General features: G+C 37.5%; 1 protein-coding gene across 4 annotated transcripts in view; it reads right to left on the reverse strand.

Annotated features, from left to right (window-relative positions):
• Positions 1 to 22,804, reverse strand: part of LOC140700562 (pleckstrin homology domain-containing family H member 2-like) — a 178,016-nt gene that overhangs the window by 92,497 nt on the left and 62,715 nt on the right. For 2 of the 4 annotated variants that reach the window (XM_072973973.1, XM_072973974.1), the window contains exons 21-22: positions 22,316 to 22,471; positions 20,212 to 20,309 (exon numbers count right to left, since the gene is read on the reverse strand). In XM_072973973.1, the coding sequence (XP_072830074.1) occupies positions 20,212 to 20,309; positions 22,316 to 22,471 (254 nt within the window). Of the gene's footprint in view, positions 1 to 71; positions 2,996 to 4,256; positions 4,395 to 6,755; positions 6,843 to 7,601; positions 7,732 to 8,778; positions 8,925 to 13,978; positions 14,121 to 20,211; positions 20,310 to 22,315; positions 22,472 to 22,804 lie in introns of all 4 variants that reach the window. The other 2 variants (XM_072973971.1, XM_072973972.1) reach the window with 2 other exon arrangements.

The following is a 22,804-nucleotide window of genomic DNA, read 5'->3' on the forward strand; positions in this document are numbered from 1 at the left end:
ACCTTAATTTGGAGTTTAAAATTGCTCTCGTAGGGAGAAAATAGAGGGAAGTTTGAGAGGAGAGGCAATACCTGCATGAACCCGTCAGCAGAAAAGCTTCTCCACGTTGTTACTCCTGCTCTTCACTTTCTCTTCCTTAGTCTCCTCATTTCTGGAGCCTTTGCTCCACAGGAATCAGCCCAGAGACTCTGCATTGAGGAAGTCCAAATTCCACGACAGCTGGGGATGGGTAGACAGGTGAAATGTGTTCTTGGCATCCCAGGAACACATAAAGCCTGTTTCTAGAGAAATATGGTTAATATGGTTAATTCTTCAGGATTATACTTCAGTACAATTATGGGTTACAAGTATTGTTCTAGGAAAATGACTACCATGTATTTTTTTTTCCTATGGAAAAAAATGTCCAAACAACCACTAGTAAACACATTTTTCAAGCAAAGACTCTTTGTAAGTTATAACTGCCTTTTCTTTCAAATTGAGAGTTAAACTCATTTCTGAACTATGGCAGTATTTGACTTTAAGGACACACACACACACAAATCCAGAACACTTAAGATAAACTTTTAGAACACAGTCTAATCAACTCACCTATATGAAATAAGCTCCATTAAAATTTTTTGAAATCATGGGAGAACCTCATGATTCACACATATCGTACATGTGTCAATGTGCGTACATACATATGAAAATTACAATTTGCCAAAAGAGCTTCCTTTTATATGGATAAAACAAAGCAACACTGAAGACAAAGCAGGAGTGCAAGAGAAGGAGGTAATAACTACCATTTTCACTAGTAGTACACCTCAGCTTTGACAATGAAAACATTAGGTATTTCTTGAAGATTATTCAAAAGATAATGCTTGAAATGGGTTTTGTAAATCATTTATTATGATTGAAAGGGAAGAAAATGATAGGAGACAAATATTATAATTAAACATGTAACATTATTCTCTTGTAACCAATCATAATAACATACTTTGAATTTTTTAAATGGCTATATAAGTAATTTCCCAGAAAATAAAATTTTCACATCATCAGTTACAGAAAGTTGATTTCTTTCCATCAAAATATTTTATCTCTGCTCTCTATCAAAAATAAATGCCAAGTCTAGGGTACTACCGTTTCAGCTAAGCCTTCACTACTTGGTTAAATTAGAAGATTTTGGAGGCGCACTTACCAGATGGTGAACTAACTACTGCCTGAGAATAAAGTCCTCACACATATGTAACAACTCTGCCAAGCCTCTGGCTTACCAACCAATGATTATGAAATGGTTTTCTGGGAACTCAGAAACTCTACTGTATCCCAGCCAAAAGACTCCTGAGAGTCACCAAACTGGTAGCCAGCTGATTCTCAAAAATTAATTTGCTTACACAGTGATGGTTGGGGCTCAAAAGATTTAGGGGAAATAGTAAAAGGAAATCTATTTCTATGGGGTTTTGACCTTTGTCATGACCAAAAAGCAAAATTTTACTTGATCAGTGTATTTCTTGGCTCTGTCCTTTCTAAGGATGCTAACATTGGATGGAACATTTTAAAAAGGCTTGGTGTGAGAACAGGACACTGCCATACGGAGAAAGCAGCAAAAGAGAAAACATGAAGGCTCTGCCAACAAATTAATTCAGCAGCTAACTTTTTTTTCCAAATTGGTTAAAAAATAGCACACACAAAATGATAAATATATGTCCAAAATATAAATATAAAATATTCTACACATAAATAAAATTAAGTATACTCATGATTACCTCTATAATTAAACATTTTTACAATATAATTTTCATGTCTTATCACAGTTTCATTTTTATCATGAACAATAAGTACCTAATTTTGACACATACTGGAATGTACTGACCACTTATGTAACTTAGTAAAGTAATACATTTCTAGATTGTATTAACTAAAATGTACCTCTTTTGACAGAAGAGTTCCTTTCTCTTTTCTTTTAAAAAATATTTTTGGGAATTTATTTTAAAACTATAATTAGAAAGGACTTTATAACGCAAAGCTTTAAGAGTTGTCTTTGTTTTCAAAGATATTATTATTTAATAAAGCAAGGTCAAGATGACCCAGCACCCATGTAATGAAATGTGGGCAATATTCCAGTGAACTTGGGTTATGCTGACAGCCAAAGAATGTCAGGAATCACGGTCTTGTTTTAAGTTTTACACTCCAGTGATCTGAAAAGGTGACAGGGTACACTTTCTAATACCACACAGGGGTTCTGGTTACCTACCTCCTGTTTTCTCACACAATGCTTCATAGAGCCAGAAGACTTACTGTTCTTGCTTTAAAATTTACCCTTCAACACCACCCTGCAGGTGTTTCTTACACCGCATACTCTACTTCTTTCTAAATACTGTTTCATTAATTAAAAGCCCACTTAATTACAGTACTTAATTTTTTGGCAGTGAGCATTTCCAAATCATCAACTGGTTTGCCAAATGAGAGTTTGGCAAAACTCCCTTGAATCTCCCTTTCTAAAGATTGTTAGCTTATTTTTTTAAAAAAGAGAAAAAAGCCATATGGCATGATGCATCTGATGGCAACGGAGAAGGCGATGGAAAAAATGATGAATGCTAACCCAATTAATTAATCTAAGAGAAAATCAGTATGTGGGAAAATTTTGTGTTTATGTTTCATGAATAGCATTCGTTTGAATATTTATGAATCAAATAAAGTAGTAACCCCCATTATTTTTAAAGAATGGAATACTACTGTCTGGGTGCCCTGCTGCCAGATGTAAATGAACTTATTTGGAGATGACGCAGCCATTGCTTGGAGGAAAAGGAGTGGATGCTCAGACCCCTGACTTTCAGAGTAAAGTGGGGCCTTTGGTTGGTCTGCTGCTTGACAGAAGGGGCTGGCTTCCCATCACCCTGGCTTGGGGACCCCGGGTCCGAGCTGAGAGCAGTGCTGGAGCAGAGAGATGGTGAACTGCCTTTTGCTGATAGAAGTTGTTTATGTAGCTGGCGATCAACAGAGTGATTTCAAGAATCTAGAACAAGAAAAGCAGAAGTGTTATAGTCCTGAGAAGTTCTCATCACTTCCAAGAGAGAGTGAAGAGTTGGCCATGGGAAGTCTCCATTTGCAAGTGCCCAAGCTACCAGAATTCCCTTTTAACCAGATCAAACAGTGCAGTACAGTTGATATTTGAACAACACAGGGGTTAAGGGTGCCAACACGCTGAGCAGTCAAAAATCCATGCCTAACTTTACAGTGGCCCTTTGTATCCACGGTAATTCTGTATCCACAGTTCCACATCCGTGGAGTTAGTAAGCCATGGATCATGTACTAATGTAGTATTTACTGTTGAAAAAAATCCATGTGTAAGTGGACCTGTGCAGTTCATACCTGTGCTGCTCAAGGGTACTTGTATGTTCAGCACCATCAAGGCACTGACCTATTTTTCCATTACTTAAGCCAGCAGAAAGAGTGATAATTAAAAAAAAAAATCAAATTTAGTGGCAGTATTAGAAAATGTGACAGTTGTACAATTCTATCAGTTATCTTAAAGCCACATTTGTGAATATATGAATAAGAAATTCAGTGTATTTTATCAACTCTTTATTTAAACTAAAGCACTGAGTGTGCCATGATCTGCACTTACTATCTGCCTTTACTTAAGTACAGATTTAATTAAGAGACATATACGCCATTTTTTTAAAGGTTCAAATTCTAAAAAAAGTAGTCTCTTTTGGTTGACAGTTTTAAGATGGTTATAGTTTTAGAAAAATTAATTTCTCATGTTTTTTCCTAAAATTGGAATTACATGTTAGAATGTAGCCCTTTTATTTATTGCTTTTACTTATAGACATTAAAACTATAGCTTGCTAAAAGTAGTAAAGAAACAAGTATATTTTAATCATAGAACCTCACTCTTCCCACTAAATAAATGAATAAAGCAAATTACTCCAAGTAAATAAGATGATGTGTATAAAGTACCTGACAACAACTACGTAGGCCAAGACCATCTATTTTAAACTTTCTGTATACCAGGCACTGGGCTAAATACTTTACAGTTCCTTCATTTAATTCTTAAGCAAAAAAAAAAAAAAAAAAAAAAAAAAAGTTAGCATCATACCGCTCTTTAGATGAAGAAACCAAGACTTAGAAAGATGAGGTAAGCCAAAATTTGGATCTATGCTTGTTTGATTATAAGTAAAGCATGTTTTCCCATTGAGAATTTAGTCTTTGCACAATATATGTTTTAGTATGGGAAAAAACTAGCATACAACAGCGAAAAGGCTTCTACTCACTTTGGGTTTTGCCATGGCAAAAAGTAATTTCTCTGTTGGTTTGTCCTTTGAATGCGTATTGTTAATGACTATCATAAAATCATCTTGATAACCTCCAAAGGTCATTAGACTCTTGTACACATAGCTGACTATTAACCTCTTCAAAGAGAAGAAAATGGAAATATGTTACACACTTTATTTTCAAAAAAAGTTGAGAGACGATTAACAACATTTATCTCCATTAAAATGTGGATACAATCAACCAACTACAGATTGAAAATACTTTAAAAAAAAATTCCATCAGGTTCCAAAAAGCAAAATGAATCTGCCATGCACCTACAACTATTTACATAGTATTTACACTTTCTATGTATTAGGCTGATTATCTTTCTATGTATTAGGTTGAATCAAATGAAACTATGCTTTTTAAGGTAAAAAATGGCCAAATATTGGCAAATCCATACAGTTCACCCTGATATATATATATTTTGATAAACATAGTGTCATGCATAACTGCTTCTTTTTAACATTTTGCTTCTTTTCACTCAACATGTTATGAACATCTTTCCATGACAACAAATGTACTTGTATAACATTATAAGTAATTTTGTAGACATTTATTTAGATTTTATAGACATTACTTATCTCCTATTGAAGAATACGTAAATCTGTTAACTATCATAAACAATACTCCAGTGAGTATTTTGGGACATATTTCATAACACACATACCTAATTATTTCTTTGGTCATAAACCTCAACAACTGAAACTGCTATCTCAAAAAAGTAAGGACAATTTTGAGACTTTTTCCAAACTCAGAAAGGTTATACTTATTTACATTCCCAGCATCACAGTCTTGCTAATGCTGGAAATCATCATTCTTTTGAATCACTGCCAATCTGACTGGTGAAAAGTAGAATCTCACTGTTTCAAACTGAATTTATTTGATTATTAGTGAGATTAACATTTTCAAATACATTTATTGAACATTTGTGTCTCTTCTGTGACTTGCCCTGGCCCATTGGTCTACTGGTGTGTTCATCATATCCTTACTGATTGATATGACATCCATGTTCGTAAAGGATATTAAACCTTTGTCATATATGCAGCAAATAGTTTCCCAATATACTAAAATAACTTTTAAAGTATAATTCAAAGGTGTACAGCCTAAAAGTAAAGGAATCTGTTTGTCTAATAATGAGCTTGCAAGACTGTGAGTAAACCATTGCATCATTGAACGCCTCAAGTGCTACAGCCCAGCAGTGACTACTTCCTGGCCTGTACATCCATTTCCTGGGATCTAGGAATTGGCTTACTTAGCTAAGGTAACTCAATATTGGTGTACAGTTTCTGTTCACCTTAAGTCATTGATTTTATAATCTATCTTCCAATGATCTATTCAAGAACTAAAAAGCATTCAAGGAGATATAAATGCCTTCAAAAAAGTTTTTCAACAAGAAGAAATAGTTACTATAACACTAAAGGATGGTCTGGTTTCCAAGAAATCCTCAGTGATCCTGACTACAGCCCCAGGTAGGCAACCCACAGGTGAATTTAGCAATCCCTGCTCACCAGGCTAAAAATAAAGTGCAAAATTTTTAAAGTAATGTGACACATAGAAAATATGATAGAAAATGAATTTCAGATGAATAAATGAATATATACAAAGCTTGTTTGACTTCATATTCAATCATGTAAAAAGGTCTAAGATACTGTGTATGTACAAGTGAACTGGTAAGTGATATTATGAGAAATTACAAACATGGTTTTAGAAGCCTTAGTGAAACAGAACTTAAACTTTGGTGACTAAAATTTCCACTTTAATGTTATCGTAAAGATTTTCATTTTACACAGGAAACAATCCTCCTAACACTATAAATGAAGTCATTTTGCAAATACAAATGATTGCAATTTACTCATGGTATCGTAATATTTTTCTTATACACAATATATATATAACCTGTCTAATCTTACTTTATTTTTATTTTTAAATTTTAAAAAAAATTTAATTTTTAATTTTTTTAATTGAAATACAGTCAGTTACAATGTGTCAATTTCTGGTGTACAGCAGAATATCCCAGTCATGCATTTACATACATATACTCATTTTCATATTTTTTCCATTAAAGGTTATTACAAGATATTGAACATAGTTCCCTGTGCTATACAAAAGAAACTTTTTGAAGAATCTATTTTTATTTACATTTGTAAATTTCAAACTCCCAAATTTATCCCCTCCCACCCCCTTTCCCCAGTAACCATAAAATCGTATACTAAGTCTGCAAGTCTGTTTCTGTTTTGTAGATGAGTTCATAGTGTCCCTTTTGTCTAATCTTGTTTTAAAAGATTAAATGGTAATCATTGTTGTATTTGCAAAATGACTATTCATTATATAGTATTTGGAAAAATATTTTCTCTGTATGAGAAAAATCAAATTAAGGTATCATTCACCTTTTATTTACGGTACACTGAGCAATGGAAATAGGTGACTCAATGTAAAACTTAAGGATTTAATCTTACCATGGAGCTGTATTCTAAGATGCTTAAACCATCCTCATGTACAGCCAGCCACAGGAAAGTACTCCCAAGTGATGATGGGTTTATGGGCTATGAAGAGATGAAAATATGCCATATAATAAATGCTAAGCAAAATTACAGAAATATTTTTCAGTCTAAATGCAACACAACATTTGCAAAAACAACAACTTATTATTCAAAACCTTGCTTGGGGAGTAGGCAGTGCAGCTTAATGGAAAGAGCAGTGAATCTGATATTAAGAGACCTGGGTTTGAGACACAAACCTGACATTTATTAAATGTACATTTAGACAAGCCACTTAATCTAACCCCTGGCAGGGTTCGTCTCTTCTTCTTCAGTGTTCCTGCAGCACTCTGTTCATGTCATTCTTAACCGTGTTCACCACACAGTGGTTGTTTCCAGGCCTGTTGCAACACTAGTTCTGAGTTCCCGGAATTTGAGTAGAACTGATCTGAAACCATGGGCTTATGTATCCCTAGAGCTTAACTCAGTGTTTGGCCAACAGAATTCATAAATACTAAACAAATGAGGAAACGAATGAGAGTAAATGAGTGAATGGATGAATGAAGAAAGAGTTCAGCTGTTGTCTTCAGTCCAATGATTAAGCCTACTGAGTATCGGGAATGATTTAAGGGGCGGGAAGTGGAGCAGAGGAGAAAAGAGAGACGTTGATGGCTTTCCTGCCCTTTCCTTCATGTCCCTTCATGATTTTCTTTAAACTGTTGGGAATTTCCTTATTTTTCTTTTAAAAGGCCAAACATACTAATCCTGGGGTTACTGTTACCGTTTTGCATTTTACTGAACTGAATACCAATCATTCTTTCTTACTCTTGCAAGAAACAACTTGGCACCAAAGAATGGCCACTTCCTGGCTACTGTCAAATAAATTCGCACACAGTCAGCAGCACTGTGTCCCCGGAGGGCCATCCATCTGGTTGACAGGCGCCGGCAAAGCTGCCTAGAAAAGAACAAAAGCAAAACACAAAATAAAAAGCATGAACAGTGTATCATCCTCCCAAGATAAAGCTCTCCTTGAGCCAATCTGAGGCATCACGGGCAGACCTACTCATGACCTGGATGAAGCTGTTGTTCTGTGACTCCCGTCTCTCCACCGTCCACCCCTTGTCCTTTTAGTGGCATTCTTTTTACCAAATTCTCATACTATTAGTGCTCTCAGTATGATCCAGGTTCCCCGTCCCCCAACCCCTTCAGATAAATTTTAAAAATCTGATAGGCTAACATCAAACCTTCGAATAAATTAGTTCAAAAGTTAATTTCTTAGGGGAATAACTTTCATTCTTATAGAAAAGTACAAGAAGTTGAGACTGAAGAATGAATCCTCAACAGCAGAATTTTAGGTATGACCAATTCTGGTTTGGAAAGATGTTGGATGCAGGGGAAACCTCTTAAACAAAATCATGAAGGCAACCACTTATTCTACATAGACAAAGGACTGATCTCAAATGTTTCTGTTTTAGAAAACTTCTTGAATTGGATTTGCCTCTATTTTTGAATTACAGCTTTTCTTTATATGCTTTCAAAAATAATAACTCCAAATTAGTTGAGTTTAATTAAAATTTTTATACGGAAAATGTAGTGTAAGAAGATAGTTTATTTTTACTCCAATTTGTTTATAATGTAATACCCTAAGAGAAAAAAATTTTTGGTAAACATGTCATAAAATTAAATATCTTTTTGGACAATTTTTTCCTTTTTTTATTGGCAAGATTAAGTTGGATAAGAATGGAAAATCAAATGAAAAACAGATCTTCTGAATCGGGTAAACTTTTTTTCATTAAAAAAGTTTTAAATCTAGATACTAAAATTTCTAGGCACATCTTAAATTTTTTTAAAAAACCTATAACCTCTTGGGAATCAACAGCATTAAAAAACTCTTGAGAAAATTGTCATGTACAATCTTATCATCTTTAAAATTTGAACAGAAAGATATCACCGGAAAACTAGTGTGCGTCCGCCCTCTAAAGAGTTACAAATAGTTCTTTACCTTAACTGTTCTTCAGAAGAGTCATCTCTATACCTTTTAGGATAAATTTTCTCTATGACCTGTTTTAGAGTTTGATTTGTTTTGCACTGATTATTAACATGCCCTGCTGGAGTTGAAAAAGGTCTCTCAAAATCTCCAATTTCCACCTAATTGGAAACCCAAAAAAGAGAAAATACAGGATATTTAAAAAAATTTTTAGAAAGAAAATTAGCTTTATTTTTTCTAAAAATTCTTTATAACATATAATACATAAATCTATTTGTCATGATCGTGCAATTATTGAACTTATAATCACATATAAGGACTATTATTAAAATCTAAATTTCATTTGAAGTCTAATTATGGAAAAAAAATCTATAATTTAAACATTGCAGTTTCATTTCTACATTAGCCACCCAAGGTTAATAACTGGTAGCATGTGCTAAAGGCCACTACTGTACTATTGTCTATAAAACAGCACTGATAATTTTTCATTCTTAAGGTACTATTTTAATTGATAATAATAATGCAAAGTAGAAGTTTAAAATGAAAGATTAAAAAAGTTATAAAGCTATGAAAAATCTTTAAAAAGTATTACTTAGACTTTTTAGGGGTCTCTACTGAATATAACAGGAGCAAGTACTATATTCTTATCATTTTCTTCCTAGGTTTTCTCCATAAATGTTACTATACTCATCCCGTCAATCTATCATCCTGTTATTCCTGGAAATTCCTTCATTCCCCTTTCTCCCTAAATGAATGTTAATCCTTATTTCTATTAACAGGCTACACAGAGGCCAACCCACGCAACCACCTACTCATCCATCTCTCCATCTGCTCACATCCACCCATATATTCATCCAAACCTATATTGAGTCTTGAACCCAGTTTCCTATCCTCAAAGAGTTTACTGTCTAGTAGGGAAGACTGAAGAATAAACAAATAGTTGTGATAAACTGTGTTAAATGCTTTGTCCAGGGTACCAGAGAGGGCTCAACAAGTGAGACAGAGGGACATTCAGATGAATGTCCTACTGAACATCCACGTCCTTACCTGCAGCACTCCCCAACAAGCAGCCGGAGGGTTCCATCAAGACTGGGATGGTCCCATCTCAAAAGGGCCCTCTGCTGGCAGGTAAGCTGTTAGCACGACCAGCCTCAGATTCTGACCCCTGTGACTTCCCCATCTAGTTTTTTTTTTTTTTTTTTAATTGAAGCATATAGTCAGTTCTTAATCTTACCAGTTACTGTCTAAATTCCTTGGCTGAGCTTCATCCTTACAGTCTATTCTCATAACTTTCTAGGTTCCTTGACCCCACTTGTTGGCTTCTTGGCTTGGCTTTGCTGTTCAGCTTTTTCACCCTCATCTCCTATCTAGTCAGGTATCATCCTAATTTCCTCACACCAAATAAAAGTTGTCCATCTGCTCTTCAAACACACCAAAATCCTTCCCCCAGAGCAAGCTTTTCATTGGCCCCACCTATCAGCAGGTAGTACTCAGCAGCGCTAGCTGTGAAACCTCAGACCAAGATTTACCCTCCAAGGATATGGCAGTTGCACAAATAGTAGTTACAAACGTACGAGGCCAGTCAAGGCAACTTTGGCTGTTAGAAAACCCTCCAGTGGGACATTCAAGCTCAGTGTCTCTCTCTCTCTGGCTCCTGGCATACTATATGGCATAGAATGAGCACAGTAAATATTTGGAAAATAACTAAAAATCAACTCAGATCATTCCCAATATGCCTCCCATCAACATGACACCTTAACAGACACTTTGAACAACAACTCATGATCAGCTCAAAGAATTTCCTAATTAAGACAGATTATCAACAAGGACCTGCAGATACTCAAATCGACAACAGAAAGAACTTTTTTCTTCTACAGAGCTCAGATTTCCTCAGCATGTTTCATTTATCTTCACAAAAACTACTCTGAGGAAAAGATCAGAGGTATGGCTTAACTTTCCTTTTGCCGATGAGAAAGTATACTTCTTAGTTAGTAATGTGCTCAGAATTTTCTATGTGTATGGCTTTACCTTTCTACCCCTTCCTCAAATTCCTTTTAAAAATGTTAGAGGTATGTATCTCCAAAGTATATGGTAATTTTTCTTGGAGAAGCTTTCTTGACAAAATTAAAAGTTAAAGTAAGGAGATGAATTTAAACTTTAGTAAAAATGAGAGTGATTTTAACAGAGCATCTGTGCCTTTGGAGAACAAAACCAAGAATGGCATGTGATAAGGAATCATTCCTAATCCTATCACCAAGAAAAAACGTGACTAGTTCTCCTTTATTCAGCTTTTTATCACTTGCAAAAAGGGAACACTCAGTGTAGCACTAATGCTTTCAAGTTTGGATGACCACAAGATTGTTATGATAGTACACTAAATTAGCAAATGTTCATTCATCCAAGAATATTTATGGAGAATGGATTGTGTGTAAGGCACTGTTCTAGACACAAAGATGAACAGGGATAGTCCTTGCTCTCAGGAAGGCCACAGTCAGTGGTGCAAAGCAGGAACAAATAAATAATAATAAACCATTGTGATCAGGACAGCAATAGATACATTCAGGGCATCAAAAGAAACCTGGGTGAGATACTGAACCCGCCCAGGCAGAATTCAAGAAGGTTTCCTGGAATGAGTGACAGCTAAGATGAAAATTAAAGGCTAAGCTGGAGTCTGCAGGTAGAGGTATGGGAGTAGAGATGTTCCAAGCAGAGCAGACAAACAAGTAAAGCGTAAGAGGTAAGAAAAAGTGAATCACATACAAGTCAGGGGACTGTGCAGGGAACCAGAGGGTATGCTTTTTTGGAGCATAAAGTTCAGGGTAGGGAGTATTAAGAGTTGAGGCTGGGGAGTCAGGCAGATTTTAGACCTAAGCAAGAGAATGCTGTAGCTAGATTCACATTTTTACTGTATCTCCATCCCATTTACTAGGGTTGCTTAACAAACGAGCATGGCACAGTTTCCAGGCTGGACCTGAAGAAAATGGCAGCTTCCACTTCTTGTCTCTTCTGGGACATTGCTCTTGTCACCCAATCACTGTTCTGTGAGGAAGCATCAGCAGCCACTTGAAGAGGCCACAAGCAGGTGTCCCAGCAGATACCCCCAGCAGGAGTACCAAGCAACACCTGGCATCAGCCCCCAGACATGTGAGTGAACAAGACTTCACATGATTCGAGCCCTCAGCTGTCAAGTCACAACCAGTCTGTAACCGTTGCCAGCTGATGCCATATGAAGCAGAGATGAGCTGTCCCTATCTGTCTCTGCCCAAATTGTTATTCTGGATTGAGTCCTGGAGTCATTTGCTATGTGGAAACCAGTAACCTGAGCAATCTGTCTAGATTCGGGGTGGAGGATAAGAGTGTGTTGGGGGACCAGACCAGAGGAAAACATATTGGTTTGAAGCCTGATGCAGGACAGCAAGCAGGATATGATGATGGTCTGAACCAGAGCAACGGTGGTCAGCATGGAGAGGAGGGAACAGAGCGAAAATGGGCAGGGCATGGCGACTCGGGCATGGGGCAAGGGAGGGCAGAGTCGGTGACAACTCCAGGATTCGAAGCTTGTTTGGGGGATGGAGCAGAGGCAGTATCACAGCGAAGATGCAAAATGTGGAAGAAGAGAAGGGAGGACTATTAGTTCAGTTCTTGATATGTTGAATTGAGGAAGCCCATCAAAAAAACACAAGCCGGAGAGCAAAGATTTGTGAATTATGAACATAGGCTGTAGATAAAGAGAATGATTAAGATGTCCTGGCTGGTATGCAGAGTGGGAATACTAAATACTCTGGGGAATCTAAGATAATGACATATCATTTCCCCCTAATTAACCTGTGTAAAGACTGAGGCTGGGTGGAGACTGTGGGTTGCCTCTTCCGACCATTCTCTCCTCCTTTCTGAGTAATAAAAACCTTGAATTTAGGTGGGCTCATTGCCGCCCAGCTAAGACCACACACTCCAGTCACTCTTGTAGGTTGGCAAGGCCATGTGACTTAAGTTTTGACTAGAGAAACATCAACAGAAGTGTTCTGTGTAACTGCTGGGAAGTTTCTCAAAGGTAGGGGGGCATGCGCATATCCAGTCTGATGCCTGGAACACTGATGTAATGGCTGGAGCTCTGGCAGATCTCCAGGACCGTGAAGATCACAGCAGAATGGCAGGCAGGATAAAGGCCATGCCCCAAATGACTGCAGAGGCACCAACTTGCCTATCCCTTGTCGGGCAGGGGAAGATTTCCCCTCTACTTCTCTTGACTTCTTTTAGCTGGTCTAATAATTAAATAGACACAAGACAGATTAATAGGAGAAAAAAAACTATTTAACGCACGGAGGTCTCATAAAAACAGACTCCTGAAATGAACAAAGCAGGCTGCTTATGCATCATTTTTTAGACAAAAAGACAATTATTTATGAAAATTTAACAAAGCAAAGGGGCTTGTGCTGTGGTAGCAGGCTAGTGAAGAAGTAACAAAGTTTGTTTATACAGTTTTCTTAGCTTTGAATTCCCTAACTCTGTGGATAAGGGTGCTTTCTATCCTCCTGGTAGAGGGGGGACACCTTCACATGGGAGATTTATTTCCTGCTTTTAGGGGAAAGGAGGAAGGTCAGAGTGTTTTTTTTTGTTTTTTTGGTTTTTTTTTTTTAAATACATATCATTTTTTTTCACCAGCTGTTTCTCAGGTAACTTTAATTCAAAATAATCAATATGTCACTGAGGCATATTTTGGAGCATACTTCCCTGGACCCCACAGTCTCTTTGTGAGAGACAAATACGCTTCTGTTTTGATCGTCACTATTAATTCGCACATGTGTGGGTTCACAGACATCTGAACTTAATCTTAATTGATACAATAGATAATAGAAAGGGCTTTAGCTTTTTAAAAGACTAAATCCTATAAGACTACTGAACGATTTCCACACGGCATCAGCAGTCCCACTGCTCAACACTCAAACTCCTTTATTAAATGCAAAGCCTACTGGGATACTTTCAGGAGAATTAAGAAATTAGGTTCTCTTTATGGAATATTGCCTCATTCTGCATCACTGCAATTGTCAGCAATGGAAGTCACACTGTAATTATAATGCCTGTAATTTTTAAGGTGTTAATCACAGCAAAATGAATTTAGAATTAGGAAAGGTATATTGTTTTACTACATTTAATTCAGGGGAGAAATTAATATTTTATCTTTACAAAATGTTACTCTATATAACATGGAAGTTACCTGAGCTAAAAGAGCTGTCATTTCTAACACCAGGTCCCTGTTCAGAGGAAAAAGTCCATTTATTATTTGATCGTTTGTCTGATACATTAACAGCAACTTTTCTCTATCAGTCTCTCCACGAGCTTGCATTGAGAAATACAATCTTTAAAAAAAGAGGAAATTTTTCTTTAAATGATATGCTTACAAAAAAAAGAAAGTAAAGAGAAATCTAGAGGACTGATATGGGGTTGTTCTAATAATAGTTCTCTAAGTGACACAAACTTACACCATTACCATCTGTTAATGACGTATCTCTGTACTTTATAATGTTTTTCTGCACACTGAGGAAACACTGCTTTGAAGTTGAGGTTGAAGGATGCTTCAATGCTATTTTTATGCCCTGAAATACCTTAATACCTAAGGTGTAACTGCGGAAAGACCTCAGACACCAATGGGCTGTAAACCCAGTAAACCCAATTTTCAAAACACTCACGATCCTTCCTAAATACCTTGGACACACCAGGGAATAGAAAATGAACGTTTCAATTCAAAATCAACATCCAATGGTCAAGTGGGGCAGTTTTCTCTGGGAATCTAAAAAATCACATTTGCACATTTAAATGTTTTGACTTTTTTGGGCCACATTCTGATCAGCAGCCTTAGGCTCTCAAAAGTAGTTTACATGTTATCATTATTAATGGTTGAAATATGACATGGATTTTGTTCACCTGGGTCTTCATCAATTCAGTGGCCCTCTTTTTATTCACTGTGCTGTTTCTTTGTATGTGAGAATTCTGGGCTCTGACTTTAGGCTGCAGAGCAGGCAAAGAGTGCTGGAAACACTGTGACAGTGGGGTGGGTGAGCAGCACCGTGACAGCCCCTAATATTGTCATGACAACACAGTGGCAGGAAAAGAGAGATTCAGATCCATCATTTCTTCAGTGTGTGCTCGGCTAGCTACAACTGGATTGCCAGCCTTTTTTCTTTTCCCCTATTCACTTGAGGGAGAGGACACACTGTCATCAGTTACAGTACCGCTGGAGATAATTATCTCAAATAGCAAGGGATGAGAGGGCAGCAGGTCAGAATCTTGGGGGAGGCATGGTGGGTGTACTTGGAAAAGCTCTTCTGATAATTCTTTCTGTTCACGGCAGCTTAAGAATCACTGGTCTGGGCTGCCGTTCAGAGTGGTGTCTTGAAAAAATTATCTGTGACTGCATGATGGCAAATTGTTAACTGGGAAAAGAACAGGGCTGTGCAATAGAAATAGATTCAAAATTCAAAATGATGTCAGCAGAGGGGTATACAACAAGGGACTAAGTTTAAAATGAAAGCCCTCCCTTTTTGGCATGTGAACATTTTTGTACTTAGCTTACTTTCTCCACTTACATTAAGAAGCACGTCTTATTCATCACTGTGATCCACTAGGGTTTAGCTAAGCGTTACCACTGGAAGGGTCTTAGTAAGAGTTTGGATTGGTCATAAAGCTAGGAGGGAAAACAGAACCAAATGTTCAAATGGCTACGGGCAAGGAGAGCTAAAGTTTACTTTCTGTCATTTCTGGCATGCCAAGAAGATAGAACCTGGGGAGGAATACTGAAGCACTGTGAGAGAAAAGAGAAAAACACACAAAAGAGAAAAACAATTCCAGACACATACCTAGGAATGCAACGCATAGGAATCATGGGCTCAAGCCCCTAATGGAACAGTCTGGGCTCCAACAACTATACATGAATTTGGAGAGACTAGAGAGGGGATCTAAAGAGTCACAAAAATGACCAAGAAGTCAAAAATTAAATCCACGAAACTTGAATAGACAAGGCTCCAGGAAATGTGCTCTGAGTCTCTCCCAAGATGACCAGCTTCCAGCTGCTGCCCACCAGCCCTAAAGGGGCCTGAAGCAGAGAGTGGGCTTCCGTCACAGCAAGGAGGGTGCAGGTTGGACAGCAAGGGGTCTTCCCAACTGTCCTCCTCCTCACTTGACATCCAGGAAGCTGAACACCGTGGGATGGAAGTCACACTGCCATGTGGACCAGTGTCACCAAACACACGCTGCTCCCAATTCAGCAGAGCTCTCAGCACTGCTGGGTCATCCTTTTGCTCGCCTCCAACTGGCTCCATATTTCATGCCACAGAACATTTATTTCCTCCTGTCGTCTTTCTCATTGTCGGGTAAACTTACTGAGGAAGCAGCCTGCCTCCACTCCCCATTTCCCTTCCTTCATTCCCTTGTCCGCATGGTCTGCTGACAATACTTCACGCAAATAAATAAACAAACAAACAAACAAATAAATAAATAAATGAAATAATGCCGTTGTGGCCACTCCCCCCGCCCCGTTCTCTTCCTGCCTCTGTGGCTACCGCCTCAAGCCCTGTGCTCAGAAGTCACACTCTGCAAGGCCTTCGTCCATGTTCCCATAACATCTTGTCACAGTCATGAGAGGAGTGAATGTTGCGATGCTGTAACATTCACAGTAGGAGCAGATGTTGCTGGGGTACCTGCTAGGCGGCAGACTCTGATTCAAGTGCTTTACATTTGCCAACATTCAGTCCTTCAGGCAACCCTAAAGGTAGGTACTGTTTTCATCTCCGTTTCAAGACGAGGGTACCCGAGGCGCAGAGATGGCAAGTGACTTGCTCAAGGCTGCAGAGTGACGGGGGGGGGGGGCCGGGATTCTAACCCAGGCAGTTTCTCTCCAGAGCCCTAGTTCTTCACTCTCCTGCCACACTCTTATTGCTACAGCATTAATCCCACTGCGAAGAATTCGTGTCTGTCTCTCCCTAGAAAATGTAAGATTCTAGAGGGCAGGAAAATTTCTGTTCACCTTTGAATCTCTAGGGCTTCGACAGGGCCTGGCACTGGCAGACACTGAACAGATGTTTACTGCATGAAACAGATAAATGGTAGGCAGAATTGCTAAATATGGGGATTATTTGCCCATAAAAGCATGAAGAATCCCCTTTCTGTAGCATTTGGTAAATGAGTTAACTCTCTAAAACTTCAGTTTCCTCATCTATAAGATGGAGATAATAATGACCTTGTGGTAACTGCTCAAAAAGTGCTAGTTGTTTACTATAATAATAATGATAATTTTTATTCCATATATTTTTATAATATGTTATTATTATTATTCTCTAGAGGTTTTTAATCACAAGAGTCTCTTCATCCTGGAATTTTTTTTTCCTTTTTGGGTGTGAACATGAAGAAATGAGATAAACTAGGTGACCAGTCAAGAGGCTTCTTGACTTAGGATTCAGTGGATTGGGTGCCCTTACCATCAGCAAGGGTGGCAGAGATGGGAACGTTAAACTATGCTCTGGAAAATAATAAAGACAAATAATCATTGAAAATAATCTTTTGTTTCAAGGGGGTGGGGAGGAGTTGTTCTCTGCAGGGAAGGACCTTTGTCAGTTTTGCTTTGTTAAAAACATGTCTTGATTTTGCAATTTTAAATACACAGAAATAAACCAAATTGAATAAGCAGCTTAAATATAAACAGAATTTAAATGTTAGTTTCCAAATGGCTGTCTAAGAAAACAAGTCCAAAACCTATAAATTACATCTTTAACCACTGAATCTACATAATTGAAATTCCATAATTTACTAATTATGGAATTAATATACATTAAAAACTCCATGATAGAGAGCTGATGTCTGAGTTTCGCTTATGACACTTACTACAGTGCTGCTTGACAGATGAAGAATCAAGTCCTTGGCTGCATGATAGACTGATAGTTCCCCTCCTAAGTGTGTCACTGGAAATTAGAGCTCACTGTTTAAGCTATTTACACACATATGCAAAGCATGACCATATTCAGAAATAGTACTTTCTTATAGTTGCGGCTGTCCAGCCATTTCAGACCTCTGTTAAAAATTAAACCTTATGGTTGAGCTGCTTTTTTTTTCTGACGTCAAAGATATTGTCATGAGGCTTTTTTGTTGGTGTTGTTGTTAACAGGCAATCTTTGTTATGTGTTATTCACCACTGTCTTTGCCCTTCCTGGTGGTGTTTGCTGGACTTGGTGCATTACTCTTATGTTTTTCAGACCACTTTTCTCCACTGCATCCAAATTTATTTTGGTTCCAACTGTGGCCGTCATAGTCAAAATTAGTATGTATTCAGCATTCATAAGTTACATATTATTAGGAATAATCTTAGACATGGAAGTAATTCCATTTAGTGCCAACAAAACCAAATGAGAATTTCTGAAGCTTTTCTACATAAAGATATATGCAGGTCAGATCCAGGAGCTGGCTTCCTTCCACAAAGATAAGATCAAAAGACATGGGCATCAACACGGACCTCTAGGTCTGTGCTTTTTAAAACTTAGTATGCGTAAGAATCACCTACTTAAAACACAGTCTCCTGGGTCTACCCTCAGAGATTCTGACTCAGTAGGGCTAAAGTGGGGCTGAATAATTTGCATTTCAACGTATTTCCATGTGACACTGATGCTGCAGGTCCAGGTCCACATTTTCAGAACCACTGCCCCAGTGGTCATAAAACTAAAACAAGCATCTAGAAGCTGCAAGTCTTCCAGCCTGCCGTTCTTGCCAGTCACCAGAGGGCCACAGATGAAGACTGCCATCAGTGGAAACAGGTTCTCCAGGAGCAGAGCCTGTGAGCCTTCTATTATCTGAGTAATCCTGCTCATCTCTAGGAATACATGACTTTAAAACCTTAGATACCGAAGCTGAACCGTCACCTTCTTGTTACTCAGAACTCTGGCAAATCCCCACAGCTCATGAACCCCTGAACAGAGAAGCTCCAGTGGCTCACAGCCACCATTTATTCAGATCAAAGGAGTCTGTTCAAGCAGTGGTGACCCTTTAGCGCTGACTGTGTGAGAGGAGTCCTCAATATGAATGCCCAATATTTATGTAACTGCTCCTCTAGTAACAGACGTAAGTCCTCCCCATCACACACTTCTTTTTCACTGTTTTAAAAACTGCTAGAATACTCTTGCTTGCTTATATGGGTATTCCTGTGGGATAAACTATCAGAAAAAGAAATCCTGAACTGGATCGAAGGCTACTACATTCTTTATGTTATATAGTACCCTTACATTTTACATTCCAATTTCAGATCTATGAACATCTTCCAAAAGTAGACCTCTGAAAGAAGTCAAGACTACACTAATAATTCTACCAGGATCTTAGTCTAATATTTTAAATTCCTTATTTTATGGGGTATAAGAGCTAAATAAAATAAGCAAAATATGTTTTTTTGTGGGTTTTTTTAGTATAGTTACTATGACCTGGTCAGTGAACACTGTTTACTAAACACCACCTTCTGCTAATACATGGAAGAAAAGAAGACATTTTTAAAAGAGAAGAAGAAAATCTGGTGTCTGACCATATGCCAAAGTCTATTAAAACTGTATTAGTTGAGAAGTTATGTGCTCCAGCCCCATTGGCTTTTTCCCAGTTCCTGAAACACTGTGCAGCCTCCCTCTAAGGCTTTTGAACATCCTCTTTCACCCATTTCAATGCTCCCACTCCCAGCCCCCTTCTGACCTTGGCATAAGTATCATTTCCTCAAAGAAGCCTCCGATGTCTCCAGTCTAGGTCAGGCTACTTGCTACGTAATCTCACAGAGACATGCTCTTTTCTTTCAGAGAACTTTACATATCATTATATACTCATTACAGTTACTGGAAAATTAACAACTCTCTTCCCCACTGCTTGTAAATTCCAAAAGATCAGGGAGTGTGTTTGTTTTTATTATCGTGCACTCAGAGCATCTAGCTAAGTGCCTGGCTTGTAGCTGAAGCTTAATAAATACAGAGAGAATACAAAAGAGTAAGAATGAATGGACATGAATATATCACTGCTAAAAGACTTGGGCAAACATAAATATCTCTTCTTACTACAGATCTACAGTAGGGTATTTGAGCATTCAGTCTGATGAAAAGTGTACTAACAGTGTTAATCGAAATTCTGAAAGTGAAAAATTCACTGTTGTATCGACTATCCCAAATGGCAGATATTTGTCCCAACAGTTTTCTTCAATCTTTGTCCAAATGCTTATTTTTATAAAATATAATTACTCATGATAAAAGACTAGCATTAGAGACAAAATTTTATGTGACAAGTTTCTTCCTGCAGAAGTAGAGTTAGCATTTGTAGGACAACAAACATACAAATAAATATAACTTTTAAGGCTATTCAGTAGGAAACTGAATTGTAGGTGCATGATTTGAACGTACGTGTGTGCACTCTTGCTGTGGCACTTGGCAATGCGTTACATACCTGTTTTTATACGTGAGACGCACAGTTCTTGTACCTTCCCATTTCCCAGGCTGCTGTTCTTTGGAAGCCTGTTCCCACTTAGAAATAATGTCACAAATCTAGAAGGGAAGTGGAAAACGGAGACTCAATATTTTTCACATTGGTATTTGTTTTTTTAAGACAAGCATGTCCGTAGATTAAAAATTTTCAATGCATGTGATCAAACTAAATGGACTGAAGCTTTCTGTTTTAAGCCTCTGCAGCTTTGAGTTTAGGATTTAATTATAAATCACTCTTTGGTCCACTTATTAATGGACACACATTAACTTTGGACTATGGCCATGAATTTTTTACTTGAAAAGGAATCTTAATGAAGGACTGCATGAGACTGGAAACAAGAAGATTCCAGGAATTTTTTCATGATTTAGTCACAGAAGAAGAAACTTTTCTACCTTCTGAGTTTATAAAGATTGGAATAACTGAATGCCAAAGGAATCAAATATAATCTTAATATTTTTTTGATTGGGAAAGAACAAAAATCCTTCAGGAACCAAATAAATGTTTGTTTTATTAACTGGTCACTTACAGAATTATAAATAAAAGTTTTCAAAATTATGTGGTAAGTTGTTATTCACCAAAGCCCCTAACATTTACTGAGCCCAAGTCAACCAAAAATACTAGCTTATCTTCTTGACTAATCATTAAGAACTGTGCTCTAGGAGTGTCTGTCTCAAAAATCTACATTTGGAGTTGTTGATCTTAATATACCGGGATATACTTAGAGCTGAGAAGAAAAAGACAGTCATTTATCTAGATCTCTCAATATTCAGGTGAAGAAACAGGTGGGGCTGTGGTGGCGGGGGAGGTGGGATCATATTTTCTGATGAACACTGCTAACGAAGTAAGTATGAGCTTCAGCATATCCTGTGGAACCCCATGGAGACCTAACAGATCGTTCCGCAAGTGGAGGGAGGCTTTGGGAGTCAGATGAAAGTACTGATGTTTCATATGCTCTAAACTCATGGGAGATTCCCCTGCTTTGCTCTAATTCTTTAATCTTCAAAGCACAGAAATATTTTCACTCTGTAACAAAGTACTTATTCCCAAGAGCAATCAAGGACAACCTCAAGTAAGAGGGTCCAGACCCGGTTCCAGCTGCTTGATTTGTAGTAAATCATTTTCCACTTTGTGCATCAGTTTCTTCATTTGCAAAATATGTAGGTTATTTCTCTAAGATTCCTTACGGTTCTTTTTCTTTTGTTTCTTTTTTCTTTTTTTTTCCTCGGGGGGAGGTAATTAGGTTTTTTGGATTTTTTGAATGGAGGTCCTGGGGAGTGAACTCAGGACCTCATGCATGCTAAGCACACGCACTACCGCTGAGCTATACCCTCCCCCCTCCTTACGGTTCTTTATTCTATATTTTTAATTGTTGCCATCACTAGATGGAAACTTTAATAAAGTTATTTTACTCTGATCTAGAAAAGATTTTTAAAGAATCTTCCAATTCTCTGTTTTTGCTCATGATTTTCGTCATGCCTGGAATCCCTTCTTTATTTCCACAGGTCCATTTTCTACCAATCCTTCAAAGTCCAGTCAAGCTTTTCCCTAATTTCCAACCTGAATTCAATCTCTCGCTCTGTAGAATGTTCACCGCACTCTTAAAGCATGTATCACATTCAGATTTAAGGTTATCAGTGTAGAAAGCTACTCTTCCCTAAGCAAATTAGAATTTCACTGTGGGCGGGAACTGTTTCTGGTCCTTTTTTATATTCCCACAGGGTCTGGTCCAGCTCCTGGGACACAGCAAATACTGCTGAGTGAATGAATAAAATGGAAAGCCATTTTATTAGAGCTTCCACATCTCCACGCTTTTTAGCCTAATATTTAGGGTATTATTATTATTATTATTATTATTAATCCTCTTCTTTAACATGGAGTATGCGTGTGTGCACAGATTGTAGTCAGAATTCTATGGCTTCAACAAAGTCCTGCAATATTTTTTTTTATTATGAAGATTAGATTGTTTAAATTTTTGGAAAATTCTTGAGCTAAACTATTTGCAAATAGCAAAGAGTAGCTTCTTCATGTTTGAGGGGTCTGCCTCCCTAAAAGGAGTTAGTTTTACCTTGATATTTCCTTGAAGACAATGCTCTAAATCCCTGCCAGAAGGATCATCTGTGAACAATGCAAATCCAGACTGTGCTGGCTTCCTCATCCCTCTATCCTGGTTCAAAGTATTCAAAAATTCTTCCACTGTGGTGGATGCATCAAATCCAACGACCTAAACAGAAATAACAAAGTTGTTCTCTTAATAAAAAGGTATGCACATTTCAAACTCAGATTTCAGTGGGGAAATAGGGCATACTTGATGCATGATTAATGATAACATATATTTATCTAGGTGCTTTAACTTTTTTTTCAAAGCTCCACAGGAGAAAATTAATGTCATCTTAGTCATTAGCTTGCTGTAAGAATTCAAAAATCTTGGCTTCAGCCAACAGATATGAATTCAAATAGAAAGATCATTTGACAGCTATAAACATCTTGCAGAGATATTATGCCAAGAACTACAGTACAGTATGTAATCTTTAAGCAAAGGAGAAAAAATAAATAA

Source organism: Vicugna pacos, chromosome 13 (genome assembly GCF_048564905.1).
Source record: "Vicugna pacos chromosome 13, VicPac4, whole genome shotgun sequence".
Classification (NCBI taxonomy): Eukaryota; Metazoa; Chordata; class Mammalia; order Artiodactyla; family Camelidae; genus Vicugna; species Vicugna pacos.